Raw genomic sequence first — 15,265 nt, forward strand, 5'->3', positions numbered from 1 at the left:
ATTCGCCAACACCAGCAGCAGGTTCCCAAGATGGAGGCTTTGTTCCTTGAGCTTTTTTTTTGGTTTACAAAGTAAGGACTGGTGTATGTGCATGCCTAACAGTTCTGTGTGCGTTACAGTGTGATTTTGTAGGCGACCCTTTGCGCATACAGGCAGGCGGGCAACTAGAGCCAAATTTCGGGGGGGCTGAAAAATATTTCGGGGGAGGGGCTAATTCCTCCAACCATAGACAGAGTGACTTGGCTGTAAGAAGGGGTGAACACACAACAAAAGCCTCATTTACAAGTAAATGGTCTTTTAAAGACCTGTTAAGTACTCGGGTGCGGCTGCAATTAGATGCTCGCCAGCCCGCGAAGCTGTCTCCGCCCGGGCTGACCCACACGAGGGAGGGGGGGGGTGTGCTGAAGCCCTGTGAGCCCAATGGGTGTTGCGCGCCTGCATACAGATTTGTGCATATGCCTGTGTTTCAGCGTCCCAGCATGCGCTTACCTTGCTATTGTCCCACTCCTGAGTCTTCATCTGGGTGTGTATGAGCTCATATGAAGGTTCCATTGCATCCAAGTCTGGCTTCGGGTAGCCTGGGATCACGTTGTGCAGCTGGAATCCAAATGTGAGCAGCCAGCTGTTGACATCTGGAATGGGCGAGACCAAAAAAAGAAGGCACCAGTTATTCTGGTGTGACGTCATCACCTTAGGTGACCGATGACATGCACGCTGCGAGCAGTCAAGGCAACGCGTGCAGATGAAGGAACCGCTCCCCAGGCAAGCAGCGCGCTTAAAGGAGCCGACCCTTTGAACGGCTCACAGTAGAGCGCGTGGTCAATTTCTGCAACACATAATGAGTAGAACAATGTGCATCCCTGCATGCGAGGCCTTCAATGGAGCGTCTGCAGAGCACCCTCTGAAGCAGAATCTGCAAACCCCTAAATGGCAATCAATTGTCGACTTAATGAGTCACAATTTTAAAACCAACCCCAATTTATTAGTCCCTTTTATAATGTCCTAGATAACTAAGCTGGGGCTAAGATCAAATGAAATGCTTAATTTACCGTAGGCTTGCACGAGTTTTAGAAGCTGCATTTAATAAGGTCACTATTAGCATGAGGTTGGATTAATTTATTCCGAGCGCATCAATAAAACGGTACGTTGTAAAAGAAAATGCCCTGCGCACGCCTAGGCATCCACAGAGGAGAGAGACATTACTGGGGAAAAAAGCTATTTCTAAAAAGGGCAAAATAATGGAACAGAAATGTTAAGCATTCATAACACTTATTTTTGTTTAAGATCTATGGTTAAGACATCATATAAGAACATTCCATTCAATAAACTGAAATTCTTCGTATCTATATTTAAGATAATTGGTAGCCAGCTCAGTCAAGTAGGTATCAGGGTCACATGTGCCCTGTCCTGCTGTACCCCAAATATGGCTGTTTTTTACTACGTCCAGGGATGAGGCATTGGGGGAGGGGAAAGGAGGCGGGCAAATAAACATTTTCCTGTACTCTAATTGGCACATGCATACCTGTTGTATAATTAAAAACCCCATTAATAAGGTGTGTGTGTGTGTGGGGGGGGGGGGGTGGTTAAGAAACTGTGACAGGGAAGTTGACACTGCCAGAAACCTAACCACATGGCTTGGACATATAGGTAGTCTGCAGATGACCCCTTCGAGGCGTGCCTGATTCTTTAGAGCACAGCATCACTCACAGCTTAACCTGATAGACCTTTGAACTTTAATGATGAGTTACATCTTGTAATTGTCATACGTATTTAAACAATCGTGTGGTGCCCCCCCCAAACCCCTAAACGAGTGATCACAGGTATAGGCTTTTGAGAATCGTGTTCTATTTATTTAGTATTTAATCATATCCAGCCAGTTTCCAGGTGCTCCCAATTAGAGCATATACAGAACTAGATCACAGCAACATGACGTTATTTGCCCAAGATAAGACAGTGCAAGCAAGTGTTGCAGGTGCAGTAAGTGCTGGGACTCAGGTCTCCAGGATCTCAAGCGGCGCCAGGCCACAAGTAAATTGGTCGTGTGGACTCAACAGAGAGTGCAGATAAACCACAGGATGCAGAGCAGTTTTCAACTGAAGTGAACCAAAGAACCCGGTCATGGACAAAAGAGATCTCCGACCTTGACCACTGGGATCATTTACCACCACTTCTCCCTGCTCCACTGATTTTCGGCAAACCCATTCTCCTTTATACATTCACAAGTAAGATTTATAAACTGCATTCAGGAGTGGGAAAATATGTTTTACATTTGTGCAAAATATTAATTAAGTCACAACATCCAGTCACCAGGAGAAAAATCCTTTGATGGCAAAACATATTCCTCTCCTCGCAGTTTCTTTCCAGATGCAATAATTCACTGCCACGTTTCACACAAAGTTCATTTAAGAGCACAGAGAAGTGAGTGCTTAATGCAGCCAGATGTAACGAAAAAGCTAGTACAATCCACCAGGGTGTCTGAGGCTGGCAGCTGAACTCTGAACCAGGAAGTGAGCAAATCCTGAAGCATTCATGCTTTCAAGGGCCCTTCCTTCCAATCCCACTTTGGCTCCATGAAGATTCTGGACACCATTCACATGCCTGAACACTGACGCGGGGAGTCCAGCAGGATAGAAAGGGGGGGTGTAGATCAGCGGCGGCCGGTCCATTGGGGATGAGGGGCCATGCCTCTCCACCTTTTTCCCCCTCACGAACAGTGTCTGCTAGGCTGAACAAAGGTCAGCCTGACAGACACTGTTCATTTTCAGGTCAGGAATCCAGGAGCCAGACATGTGCATTTAGCGCTGGCTCATGGATGCCTAAGCTCAACTTTGCTGGGCTGAGGAAGTCACAGCTCCTGTGGGCGTGGCCTCCTCAGCTCAACAAAGGTCTCGGAGGCCCTCCCCTCAGTGACGGGGTTGGGGGGGGGGGGGGGGGGGGGGGCAGCGTCACTGATTGCCTCAAACCTGGGCGATACAGTTTTAAGCACTGAAGTGTCAATCAGTGAAACTTCATCGTGGGGTGGGGTCAGCAGTCTCACTGACCCCATTCTGTGATGACGTTGGGACTGCTGCCTTAAGGTCAGCCAATGAGGGAAGGCTGCAGTCCTAAGTCTCCTGGGACCTCCGAGTCAGAGCTGGCTGCAGGTAAGTATGTGTGTGTGTTTTTTTATGAATGTTTGGTGTGTGCGTGCATGTATGTGAATGTTTGGTAATGAGTATTGAGAATGGATGTGTTTGTGCGCGCGCATGTGTGAATGCATGGCTGTGAATGTGTATGTGTGCATGTGTGTCCCGTCCGCCCCCTCCCTCCTAAACTTACCAGCTGCCACTGTGCTAAATTATAAGCAGCAACAGGGTCCACTGCGACTCATCTTGCTCGGACATGAGGATGGTAGAGTTGCAAATGGAGAGTTAAGAGTCTTTAAGCATGCTGGTCTTACCTGTCATATAGCATTTGGTGTCCTGGGCGCTGCTGATGGGATTGTTGCTTTTGAACATGTAGAGGTTGAACGGCATTATATTACTGCTGCTCAGACGCTTCCACAGGTCATGGTCAGGACTTGTCCAGCGACCGGCCATCACGTCATACTCTCTGCGCCCCATGTGGATGAGCTTGGTGAGCGGATCATACAGACCTCCATGGTATCCGATGATGATCTGAAAGCCGGGGTTTGTGTCCGTGTAGATCTCCCCATAGGCTGTGTACAAGATTTGTTTAATCATGAGGCCTGTACCACTGAAGACAGCTAGAGGTGTGCCAATGTTGTCGCAAGCTATGTAGAACTCATCGCCACCACTAAGCTCCATTGCAAAGAGGTGACCTTGCAGATCATAGTAGAGCGAAGCGATCTCGGAGCTCGAATGGTTGTAGAAGTGGGTAATCCTTGTGGGGTTTGCAAGGTCGGCGTAGAAGAACTGCAAGTGATGACCATAGTTGGTTTTTCTTGACACTCTCCTGCCCAGTCCATCGTACCGATATTTCACACTCCATCCACTTACTTTGTTGTATGCTTTGATGAGGAGACCGGCTGAGCTGTACTCAAATAAGTCATTACCCTTTTGTTTAAGAAATCCATCATCATCTATCTTGTACTGAACATCCCCCAATCGTGTTATCCTGTCACGCAGATCATACCGTAGTGGAGTAAGCCGAGCACTGTTGCCTGGGCTCAGCAAGTGAAGGTTTCCATTTAGGTCATAACTATATCGCCACAATGGTTTGTCGTTGATGGACACAGTCTGTAGCTGTCCGTCGGCATCATATTCATAAAAGTACCTGGTGGTGTTTGCGTATGGACCCACCTTCAGTTCTTTTTTCACCACCCTTCCCATATTGTCATACTGCACAGTCATCCAGTACATGAGCGATCTGAAAATATCGTACTGCACTTCCTTCACCCGCCCATAGGTATCAAAGTGCTTTGTGTGAGTCATAACCGCGGTTGTGATGATTTGGTTGATGTCATAGTAAATAACACCAAATTTACCAAACTGTTCAGTTTTTCCTGAGACATCATCATACCTGTAGAGGTCTATGGGTAAAGGTGTCTCGTTAATAACAGCCTGCATACTGGTGACCCTGAAACTGTTGTCGTAGTTGTAGTCGAAGCGTGCGTTAACCATGCCTTCCTCGGTAAAGCGGAAGACCTGACGGTCGATGAGCGGCCCGATCTGCCGGTAGCGGATTGTACACATGAAGCCCTCGTTCTGCAAAGTCACGGTCTTCAGCATTCCGGCCGTCTCATCATAGATGAATCCAATTTTTGTGGTGTCATAGAGGATCTCTGCTAGTTTAGACAACTTTCCATACTTGTAGATAATGCGCCGCCCAGTTCCCAAGTAGAGAGTGTGAAGGAGTTGGCCTTCCTCTGAGAAATCTTGTATGACTGAGGCATTGCCCTCTGGGGGCCGGTAGATGTTTCTGTAGTAACCGATGGATCGGATGGTCTCCAGTGTTTGTCGGGCTACGTTGGGCATGGTCACGGACAAAAGCCGATCATTTTTGTCGAACTCGAAGATGTACTGTCTCTGGCTGTGAAGCAACAGCACCATTGACTGTAGAAGAAAAACATAGATTTCATTAATTGTTTGGAAATGCTCTTTTTAAAATAATTATAAGTGCTGCATTGTTTACTAAAGGGGTTACATAATAGCTGGTCTCACAATATCTTCCAGAAGCCAACCAAACCTCATGAACCAAAGAGACATTGCTGTGGTTGTTAATGAAGAAGTTGATATAAATCACTTATTGTAGCAACAAATTTCTTAAGATATCATAACGTCACTGCTCACTTTAAAACATACAAAAAGTAATAGCATTGCGATGAAAATGAGACAAATCCACATGCAATGCATCAATTGTGAATTATTTTAGCTAGGCAGTGGTATTCCTGAAAATTTGTGTTGACTCCGGTGCACGGGGAACAACTCTGACACTGACTAGTCAACAAAATGGAGGATAGTGGTCAACACTGACCACTGCTAATTTTTTAGTTAGAACTTTTGGGTATATTCCGGATGACTTACTAAAGCAAATGCTTGCCTCCTCCGCCCTCTCAACTGCAGGCACCCATTCCATGGACAAGGAAATTCGATCCCCAGTCCGCACACTGTTCTATAACCCCGCAGACACCTCCCACATGAATTTTAAGGGGGCTATTCTGCCACTCGTTACAATCTTCTCAATTACAAGTCCATAAGGGCCACTCTGTGACAAACACATGGTCCTGTTTAGCAGCCCTCTTTTCTACCGCCCTCAATCTCCAGGTTTAATTTCAGGAAAGCTGATATTTTTACACAGATATCAATATCCAGAAAAAGCACACAAAGACGCGGTTTGTGAGACCAATATCTTAGGTAGTTGTGGTGTTCGGAGCAGACATCACTGCTACAAGTGTTTGCCAGTGACCATTCTTGCTCTGATATAATGTGTTGCTGGGTGGTATGATGCGGGCGGGGGTTGGGGTGGTTCTGACATAAAACCTAGGTGGGGCAGTGGAAGCAGGAGGCAGAGCCTGGCATAAAACTTCTCAATTTTACAATCTTGATAAATAAAAAAGTGTTCAAACATACAAGGCTGTGCTCTAGATTCCTATGCAGAAGGAATCCATGGGGCATTTTGGCGATGAAGATGGGACGCCCATCAGGTTGACAAAATCGTTTCTAAATGATCGTGCGTAATTCTTCATAAATCTTTGAGAAATGCAGGTTTTTGAAATCCATGAAGGCATACAGCACGACAATATCGTCACCACAAACCTAACTATTCAGAAGTCTTTCAAAATGGCTGGCAACTTGATGCAGTGCCACTGTTGACGCAATGTAACACAAGACAATTGGAAGATGATATGCAATAGATCAATGCTCTAGCTTGGAAAGCCAACAAGGGACAGAACGGGGAGCGAGTAGGGCAATGCATGGACCGCTGTTAGTGGTAGCCCATGGTAGCAGTTGCTTCCTCTGTCTTGCCCCTTGCAAAGCCCTTGCTACCGTGGTCTCTGGGAGTATGAAGGCAGCAACAGGAACATAAGGTGAGAAAAGGCTTATTGCGCAATGTTTGGTATGTGTAGTTTCCATTCCTAGCACTCATCCTTGGAGCCTCAGTTGTAAATTTGAGGTGGTTGAGGGTCTAAAATGGAGATCTGAGGTCAAACCTGTGATGCTACTGTGGGCCAAGAAGTGAATGAGGTCTACCCCGGTCATTTTTGTGAATCAGCATCCATGGGGACATTTCAAGAAAATAAAGCAGTGGGAAAGGATAGCGAGTACTAGGCATGCTCGTCTCGCAAGAGAACTGCCCTGTTCACCAATGTCTTAGGGAAACAGCATGGACTATCATAAGAAACCTCTACTTTACTTCAAGTTAGACACATTACCATGGGACAGTCTTCCTCTGGGGATAAAGTGAAGCAAGAAGGAACTTCACCTAATGAGTGCAGAAACTGATTTATGGCTAATATGTTAAACCAAACAACAAAGCAATTAAAATATATAATTCTTCCTTCCACCCAGACCTCCTCCTGGCAAGTGCTAATATAGCGTGATATAGAAGACGTACCTTCTCTAAGTAGGTGTAACTCCATGCCTTCCCGTCTGCAAAGATCCTGGATATGATGCGGCCCGCCTGGTCATACTCCATCCTCTCGGACATGGTGCCCCTCTGAATTCCTGCCACATGGCCGCCCGAGGAGTAGGTCACGTTGACACCATTGAGCCTGCTGCTGGGAGACCAGAGGCTGGGTCTTCCAGCCTGGTCATAGAGGACACGCAGAGTGAATTTCCGATGGTCGTCGTAGATCTTCTCAGTTCTTGTAACACGGTCAAAGTCAATCGATAACAGGTTCCTGTTGTGGACCTAGGGAAAGATAAGTGACATATGAGCAAGAGACCTCTTTGGTTGTTAGGTAACGAACATAGTTTTACTGCAGCTCCACATAATCCTTAGAAGTTTCTGGCCCCCACTTCGAAATCACCCGTGTCTTCTCTGTGCCAAGAAAACAGACTGCTACACTCCCTGCGTCAACTTTTTGGTATCGACCCCCAACACTAAAAGAAGAGTGGACTTCGGCTGATCTCTATACATCTCGATATAAATAACATATGCACTCCCTTGCAAAGCATTTTTTTTACATAAACACACTGATTTTCTCTCTTAATTTTAAGTACAGAACATGGGTGTCGATTCACCAAAATGCCTGGGGTAGCGGAAGGGACATCACGCAAACTTTGACCTCAATGACTTCACAGGAAGTGACATCATATGATCCCTGACCTCAGTATTTTCTAGGAAGGCATTTCAAATGACCTAACATCACAGCAATTGAGGATTTGCATTGGGTAGTATCACAAAATAATGCAAAGTTGCGCTGCGAGCTGCTTTCCAACATTTTTAAACAAGGGGGCATTTCATGGATGATGCATTGGTGTTCACATGCCACCACACATAGGTTTTGAAGCAAGCCCCTATCTACAAACATTGATAAAGAAGAATTTGCACCACAAACTTGTGCCTCCTCCAGGCAGGCGTAATGAGACATTTTAAAATTTTTTCATTTTTGCCTGTTTTTCCAACTTTGCATGTGTGCTGTATTTTACAGCATACATATATAGTAGGAAATGCATTAAAGCATGGTTTTTGGACTGGAAGGGACACCTAGTAGAAAACCTATGCTTCAGGGAATGCACACACTGTGCACTCTGGCACAAGTGTACGTGCATTGGCGCCTGGCTTCCAAAAGTATAGCAGCGCACTGGGAGAGAAAAAATGCACCCTCTTTGACGCAAGGCAGCACAGCAACTTTGGTGCAGTATTGAATTGCGTCAAAGAGACTCTCTACTTGTCACTTGGCTCTTACTCACTTTCACTCACACACATGCAACACATTTTCTACCACATCTGCATGCTCTCTCTCACTTAAACACGCCCAACTCTCGCCCACAAGCACACATGCAACATACATTTAAAACCATTTTTACTTACCACAGCTGCCACCATAAGTTCTAAGTGTTCTCCATTTTTATGACACTAATGGTGAATCATAGATTATTATTTACTATTAGTATCATGAAAAACAAGCAGACTGTAAGTCATGTGGAGCCCCTGCATGTTTTTGGCACTGATTTTGCCACCTCTGAGGCAGGGGTTGCAAAGCCTGCTCCAGTGGTTGCAAGGGGCAAGCCAGGGGGTCACACTGTTGACCCCTAAATGATGTCCATGATACAGAACGTGTTTAGTGACTGGTAGGTTTGTGGCTGGGGTACATGTTCGTGTGGGGCTCTGTTTTTAGCATAAGGCAGGAAGTTGGTGTCATTTGGAAAGGACACAAGGGGTTCATGCTAAAAGTGACAAGGACACTAATGTAGCAATTGGGTTGTCCAGCGCCTTGAGACCCTAACGGGTGATTAGCCACGCTCTACAAGAAGCCAGATTGTTTGATTGATTGCACAAGCAGTTATCAGGCCTTTGGCCATGTGAATGGGGAGAGAAGTAGGAACCTTTCATATGTCCAGGACCTTATATCTCGCTGCTGGCGGTGCCTGTGGATACAGGGTTCCTGGCAGCTGCTGGACCGGAAACCTAAAGCGACCTTTCTATCTGTAGGGGATGGCACTGGACTAGGGAATATAGGATCGGCGAGAGAACCTCAGCAAGTCAGTTCTGAGATCACAACTCACTTCCATGAAGCCTAATATTAATCACACTTATGGGAAGTGTGATGTCCTGATGGATTATGGTTACTTAATATCAATAATTAGGATTAGATAAGCTGCAAACTAATACATGTGTATGCCATTATAATATAAAGTGATTATAGCATCAGGATACTGTGGAGTAGCTGTGCGCTCTATACATTATTCATTCATGCATGATTTATGGGAAAAAACAGTGAACTTTAACATTCAACAAAAGCCCCATAACAGTGCAATGAACTTGGAAGCCCGATGAGAATAGATGTGGCGAAGGTGCCAGCAGCGGGCTGCCTGATGCTGCTGCTTGAGACAATGAAGAGATTGCTTTTATTATGTGATGGGGACACAATTTGAGCATTCAAAATGTAATAACCCAATGCCAAAAGGTGGGAAATGTATGGCCACATGGCTTTAACACACGGCAAAGCGCTCTTTAAAAGGGGCATTCTGGAACGAAATTATTTTCCCGGCGATAAGGAGCCTGGCAAAAGCAAAGATTGAAGACTCTGTTCAACATAAATGAAAATGATGCGACCCAAGAGGGTGGATATTGGAAATTCAATAGAATCCTATTATGTCGGGCAGGAGGCGCCTTTATCGTATGCCGGAGCACGGAGGCAGCTCCTGAAAGTTGGCTGCGAGACAAGTTATTATGCACACCGCTGGTCCACGGATGCAAATGCCCTGGCTTCTGCATTCACATATCCATCATTTCGACAGAGGAGGGATAAACGGCACAGGCAGTAAAGTGATTGGCACAGGATCAAACGGTGTTGTCAAGTGGCAAATCCAAGTTAAGAAGTAAAGCAGCCTGGGCTGACATCTGACAACGTAGGCATCGGACCTCTTCTACTCCGAAGAGAAGTGGTAGGGTAGGGTCGGTGATGCAATCCTGCAATCTGAGCAATGCAGGAGGTAGGATGTGTAAACATGGACTTCAAAAATGATACAGCCAGATTCATCAAACCAGAATCGGCTCGCAAAGGGCCAGATTCTGAGAATCTGGCCCTTTGCGAGCGCTATTTTTGCATTTGGGATGCATCATCCCAAATGCAAAAATCGCAAATGTAGAAATCGCTAAATTGCGATTAATTGCATTTAAGGAATCTCAATTTGAGATTCCTTAAATGCAATTCATGAACCATCATAAAATTGCGAAATCGCAATCTGGGGCCGCTATTTACCGCGAAGTCCAACTACGTGGTAAATAGCAAAAACTTAGAAAAATGCACTTTAGTGCATTTTTCTAAGTTGTATGTTACACACACACATGTCCTTGGGACATGTGTGTGTGCAACACCAGTGGACATTACCATTTCAGGGGTGCAACAGGGTGTCCTTTGGACACCCTGGCACCCTTGGAATTGCTTCCTTATTTGCGATTCGCTAATTGCGAATCGCAAATAAGGAATGACTCCCCATTCATTCCTATGGGCCTTTAGGTCCATAGGAATGAATGGGAAAGCCATTCCTCATTTGCGATTAGCAATTAGCGTATCGCAAATAAGGAAGCTGTAGAAATCGCTAAAATTATTGCAATTTCTACAGGCATCCCGTTTTGCGAGTCTTTGATAGCGAATCCTTAAAATTTGCTGTTAAGGACTCGCAAAACAGGACTTTGATGAATCTGGGGGATAGACTTAAAAACACCTATCGTCTCCCTCCAAAACTTTCAACGGGCACTTCAGACCACATAACAGTTGCCTCCAAATGAGCTAGGGGTTGAGTCACTGTGAATTAACCTGTTTTTAGAACAGAAAAGAAATTAGTTTTCTGCAATTTATATAAAGCATCTACGTTGGCGGTGCTTTTTAATCACATTTTTGGCAGGCAGTCTAAGTATTTCAATTTGCAAAATGGAAGTCGGCTATGTTCAACACAGAAAGGTTAGGGTGGTACCTCTGTTTCTCATAAACCGAGTGGATGTTGGGGGCTGTTTCTAAATAGACTTCGGGGGCTGTTTCTCAATTGTAAAGTCACAGTGTTGGCGGAAGAATGATCCTTCTTGTTCACCAGTGTCTTGATGCAAAAGGTGCAAGTCAGGCTTGTCTTAAGGCAATGAAATGACATAGTGAATTTATCTAAAAAAGTTTTTTAAACTTGTTTCAAGCGTTATATACTGGAATTCTAGCCACAGCACCGTGGTAAGGTACTAAAGACTAAAGAATAGTCTAATACGGAGCAAGAACAGCTATAGGGATAAAAATGTAAGAATAAGTTAAGGGAACACAAATCTGCAGAATGCCCTTATAAGAGATAAAAAAAAAATGTAACAATATCCTTATAGGAGACACAAATCAATAAAACGACCTTACAGGGGGCAATAAACTTTAGAATAAGCTCGTAAGAAATACAAATATTTAGAATAATCTTAGAAGGTAGACTAAAGCAAACTATAACCTAGAGGAAGGGATAATGTAAGTGAATCCTCATATGGGACCATAATGAGGAGCGTTACATCAAAGGGGACAGCAACGAGAAGAATAAGCTGACAGTGGACACAAATGAGAAGAATAACGTTAGCGGGGAGTTTATACAAAGATAAATATCTTAGGTGGCAATAGGATGAAGATTACTTCTAGGAAGATACTATAAAACGTCAAGATGAAGTTCAGCCTGGACAATAACAAAACAATAACCTCAGTGGGGACAATAACAAGAACCACAGAGGTGAAGTTAACTGAAAAACAACTTCAGAAGGTCCAGTAATGCGAGGGTATTCCAAGATGTTAAAACATGATCATCATCAAGGGACAGGGGGGCGCAGAAGGATAGCTTAAGAGTGTGCAAGAACATCCGTATAGTCCGGCATGGTAAAATTACAAGGCTTGTGTGAATGTCAACAAATGCACAAGAGCACCACCAGAGTAAGGATAAATTTACTGTAAAAAGGTCAATTCAGGCTTTGTGAATTTATCCCCGCTGAGTGCTTGTTGACTTAGTGGAGTGCTGGTATTTTTTCAAGCTCGCATCATATGAATGTTTTATACCCTGGCCTCGAAGCAAATCTTACAGGGAATGAACAAGCAATGCATGATGCAGCAGCTTGGCGTATGCCCAGCCGGCCGTGCACATTACGCCATTTCACAGACAGATGAGCCTGATTCTCAGCCGAGGAACGTGTAAACTTGATGCGCTCGCCCGCATACTTAAAGCAGACCTCCCACAAAAATAATGTAGCGAATGCTTGGGCGCGCGCTTTGTGCCTTCCGACTTGCGCATTGCTTTCTGTAGTAGGCAAGACGATGGCCTCTGAGGATGGGCCAAACGTTGAAGCTACCCTACAACCACTACTGACAATGTGGGCACACCGCACACCACCACAACATCATGGCTGTATTTCATCTCACCGTTTGCAATAACTTTGACAAGGACACCTGAAAATCCGCTTTCCCCAAATTTGAGGTGATGAGTAAATGACAGTGTTCCCTAACACTTAGGTGTCATTCTAAGCCTCCCCTTTTTTAGAAAAAATGTAGTTAATTTCAGGAGGCAAGAAATTAAAAGGCGGCTTTAACAATTAGAACAGGAGCCTCCTGACAGTGGGCGTCAACGATTGCCCATCGGCTTCAAAGGTTAGTTTATCCTCCCCCAGGATAGTGGTACCATTAAGATGTACTAGGGGTTTATAAACTCTCTGCTGAGTGAGTCTCCTTTCCCCTTAGAGCAGAAACTGGGCAGGCAGAACCAGGTGCATACTGCACAATGTGCATAGTAGATGAGCGAGTCCCTTTGTTCGACAGCGGCATCAACATTCCAGAGTACCGCGCCATATTTTTCCTTCACGTTCTTCTTCGAAGTTCACACAGCTAATTGAAACGCTGAAAGGGCTGAGACAGGTTTCATGTGGATATATTTTTTTTTTTATTCTTTTCAAATTCTTTTTAGGACGAAAGAACATATTGTCATTTTTTTCTACAAGGTCCTCATGTGCCTTCCCCCTCTCTCTTATATCTCCCCTTCATGTTTGGAATTTGGGTCAAGCCCTTTATCTTCCCCACAACATCTAGGTCACAGCATGGGGCTTTGGTACTGCTCTTTTGCCTTGCTCAGCAAAGGCCTGTAGGCGCACAGAAGTCACGCTTTTTTCAATAGGACGGGAAGAAGAATGGATAGATTAATGTGATTGAAGTTAAAATGGCGGGCCTTTACATGGAACTTAAAGACCATCAGCCTTCTGTATGGATGCCCAAGGTATCCCCCAGGAGGGCTAGATTTCAGAATAAATAATGATTATGCAAATAATTTCTTTTTAGATCCATTGTATGTAAATGTATCCCAGTTGGATACCCTGAACGGTTTGGAACTTGCCTTTCTGGACCTACAATGGACCACCAACCCATGTCCACGTCCATATTAATTTTCATTCATGGTTATTTCATCTCGAGTCAAGTATCGCTTCACTCTGGATACTTACTCTCAGTCTCCGTCCAAATACTGTGACCTGTCCCCGTGCTTGCTCTTTCCGCTGCCTCCACTCCACCAGGTTTAAGCCATTATCAATGGGAAGGGTCACATTCCTCTTCCCCACTGTAGGGTTCACTGTGCCGGCCAGAAGATGGGGCTCGGTCTGCAATGCCACCTCCATTCCATTAGCCAGGATGAGTCTGAGGGAGCCGTCCGCGCCAATGTAGTAGCTGTTTCGCACTTGGTCTAGAGAAAGAAGGATAATCAAAATAAATTTCAAAAGAGAAGAAAACACAATGGCAATCCAGTGGCAACTCCTAATTGTTATGGTTATCTTGACATTTCTGAGGTTCCTACATTTTTTAATCGCATAAAAGTTGTTGAAGATTTCTTATGTCATTGGTTAGGTATTCAGTTAGACGGCGGGTGGGCACTATTGTAAGATAACAAAATGGATACTTACCTATAGGAGTAGTTTTGAAGTTTGAAGAATATTCTGGATTCACATGCTATACAAGAGTCATCTATTGGTTGGGTCCAGAACTCTGCTCTTTTACATGGATTCCTTATCTCTTTCCTTGTTGTTTGCTGTTGTTGGGCATCAACTGTCCCCACCATTTTGTGCTATAGCGATCCACGTCTGGTGCCTCTACCTGGAAGCTCCCAAGCTTGGTCACCATCTTCAGATAGATTTTTCCCCAGTGACTGTCTGTCCATTCGGTGGACAGTGGGCCTCTTGGCTGTACATTCTTTAAGACCCTTGTTTACCTTTGCTCGGCTAATTACCCAGGGAGATTGGTGGGCAAATGTAAATCCAGAAAATTCTTCAAGCTGCAAAACTACTCTCACGGGCAAGTAACCATGTCATTTTGCAGCATGAATCTTTTCTGAATTCACAGTATGTGTATTGTTTTCGTAGTGGTTTTCTTCACTGTGAAGGCTGAACTGGAGAGGAGGTTGAGCTTGTAGACAAATGTTTCAGTACTTTCTGTCCCACTTGTGCCTCTCCGTTCACCTGCACGTCGATGCAGTAATGTTTTTTGAGTGTGTGTACTGATGATCATATGGCTGCCACACATATGTTGCTTAAGAGAACATTTGCCAAAAAGGCTATTGTTGCCCCTTTCATTCATGTCGAATGTGTTTTTGGTTTGGTCTATAGCTGTATGCCACCTCCTTTGTGACATCTGGATTGTTTGAGTAATTCCCCTTGAAATGGTGTTCGTAGTGACTGATTTCCCTCTACTATTGTCTGAGAATGATATAAAGAACTTTTTTCCTTTCATGATTGGCTTTGTTTTCTCTACATAATACATCATCACCCGTCGGGCGTCCACTGCATGCAATGCTCTTTCTGGCTGAGTCTATGGCTATTGGAAAAAAACTTGGTATGTGGGTTGATTGGTTTATGTGGAAGTGGGATATCACCTTTGGTTGGAAATGTGAGTTGGTCCTCATGACCACTCTGTCTTTGTGTATTTGCATGTCTGGTTCCTGCATGGTGAGTGGTTTCAGCTCGCTTGCTCTACAGAGTGATGTTGATGGTTATGCTCGTACTCTCCTTACTTCTCATCAGAAAACAAAACCCCGGCTTGGTTATCCACAAAGACTTCTTTTTGATTGCAGCATAAACGTTTTCCCTCCAGAACTCGACGTTGCTTGCGACGAAC

At 44.7% G+C, this 15,265-nt stretch overlaps 1 protein-coding gene across 1 annotated transcript in view; it reads right to left on the minus strand.

Moving 5' to 3' along the window:
• The window catches only part of TENM4 (teneurin transmembrane protein 4), a 1,632,468-nt gene that overhangs the window by 21,623 nt on the left and 1,595,580 nt on the right, over positions 1-15,265 (minus strand). Inside the window, exons 32-35 of the mRNA XM_086933907.1 lie at positions 13,606-13,841; positions 7,057-7,353; positions 3,440-5,054; positions 490-632 (exon numbers count right to left, since the gene is read on the minus strand). Coding sequence (XP_086790033.1) covers positions 490-632; positions 3,440-5,054; positions 7,057-7,353; positions 13,606-13,841 — 2,291 coding nt within the window. The remainder of the gene's footprint in view (positions 1-489; positions 633-3,439; positions 5,055-7,056; positions 7,354-13,605; positions 13,842-15,265) is intronic.

Source organism: Lissotriton vulgaris, chromosome 8 (genome assembly GCF_964263255.1).
Source record: "Lissotriton vulgaris chromosome 8, aLisVul1.2, whole genome shotgun sequence".
In the NCBI taxonomy this organism is placed as follows: domain Eukaryota; kingdom Metazoa; phylum Chordata; class Amphibia; order Caudata; family Salamandridae; genus Lissotriton; species Lissotriton vulgaris.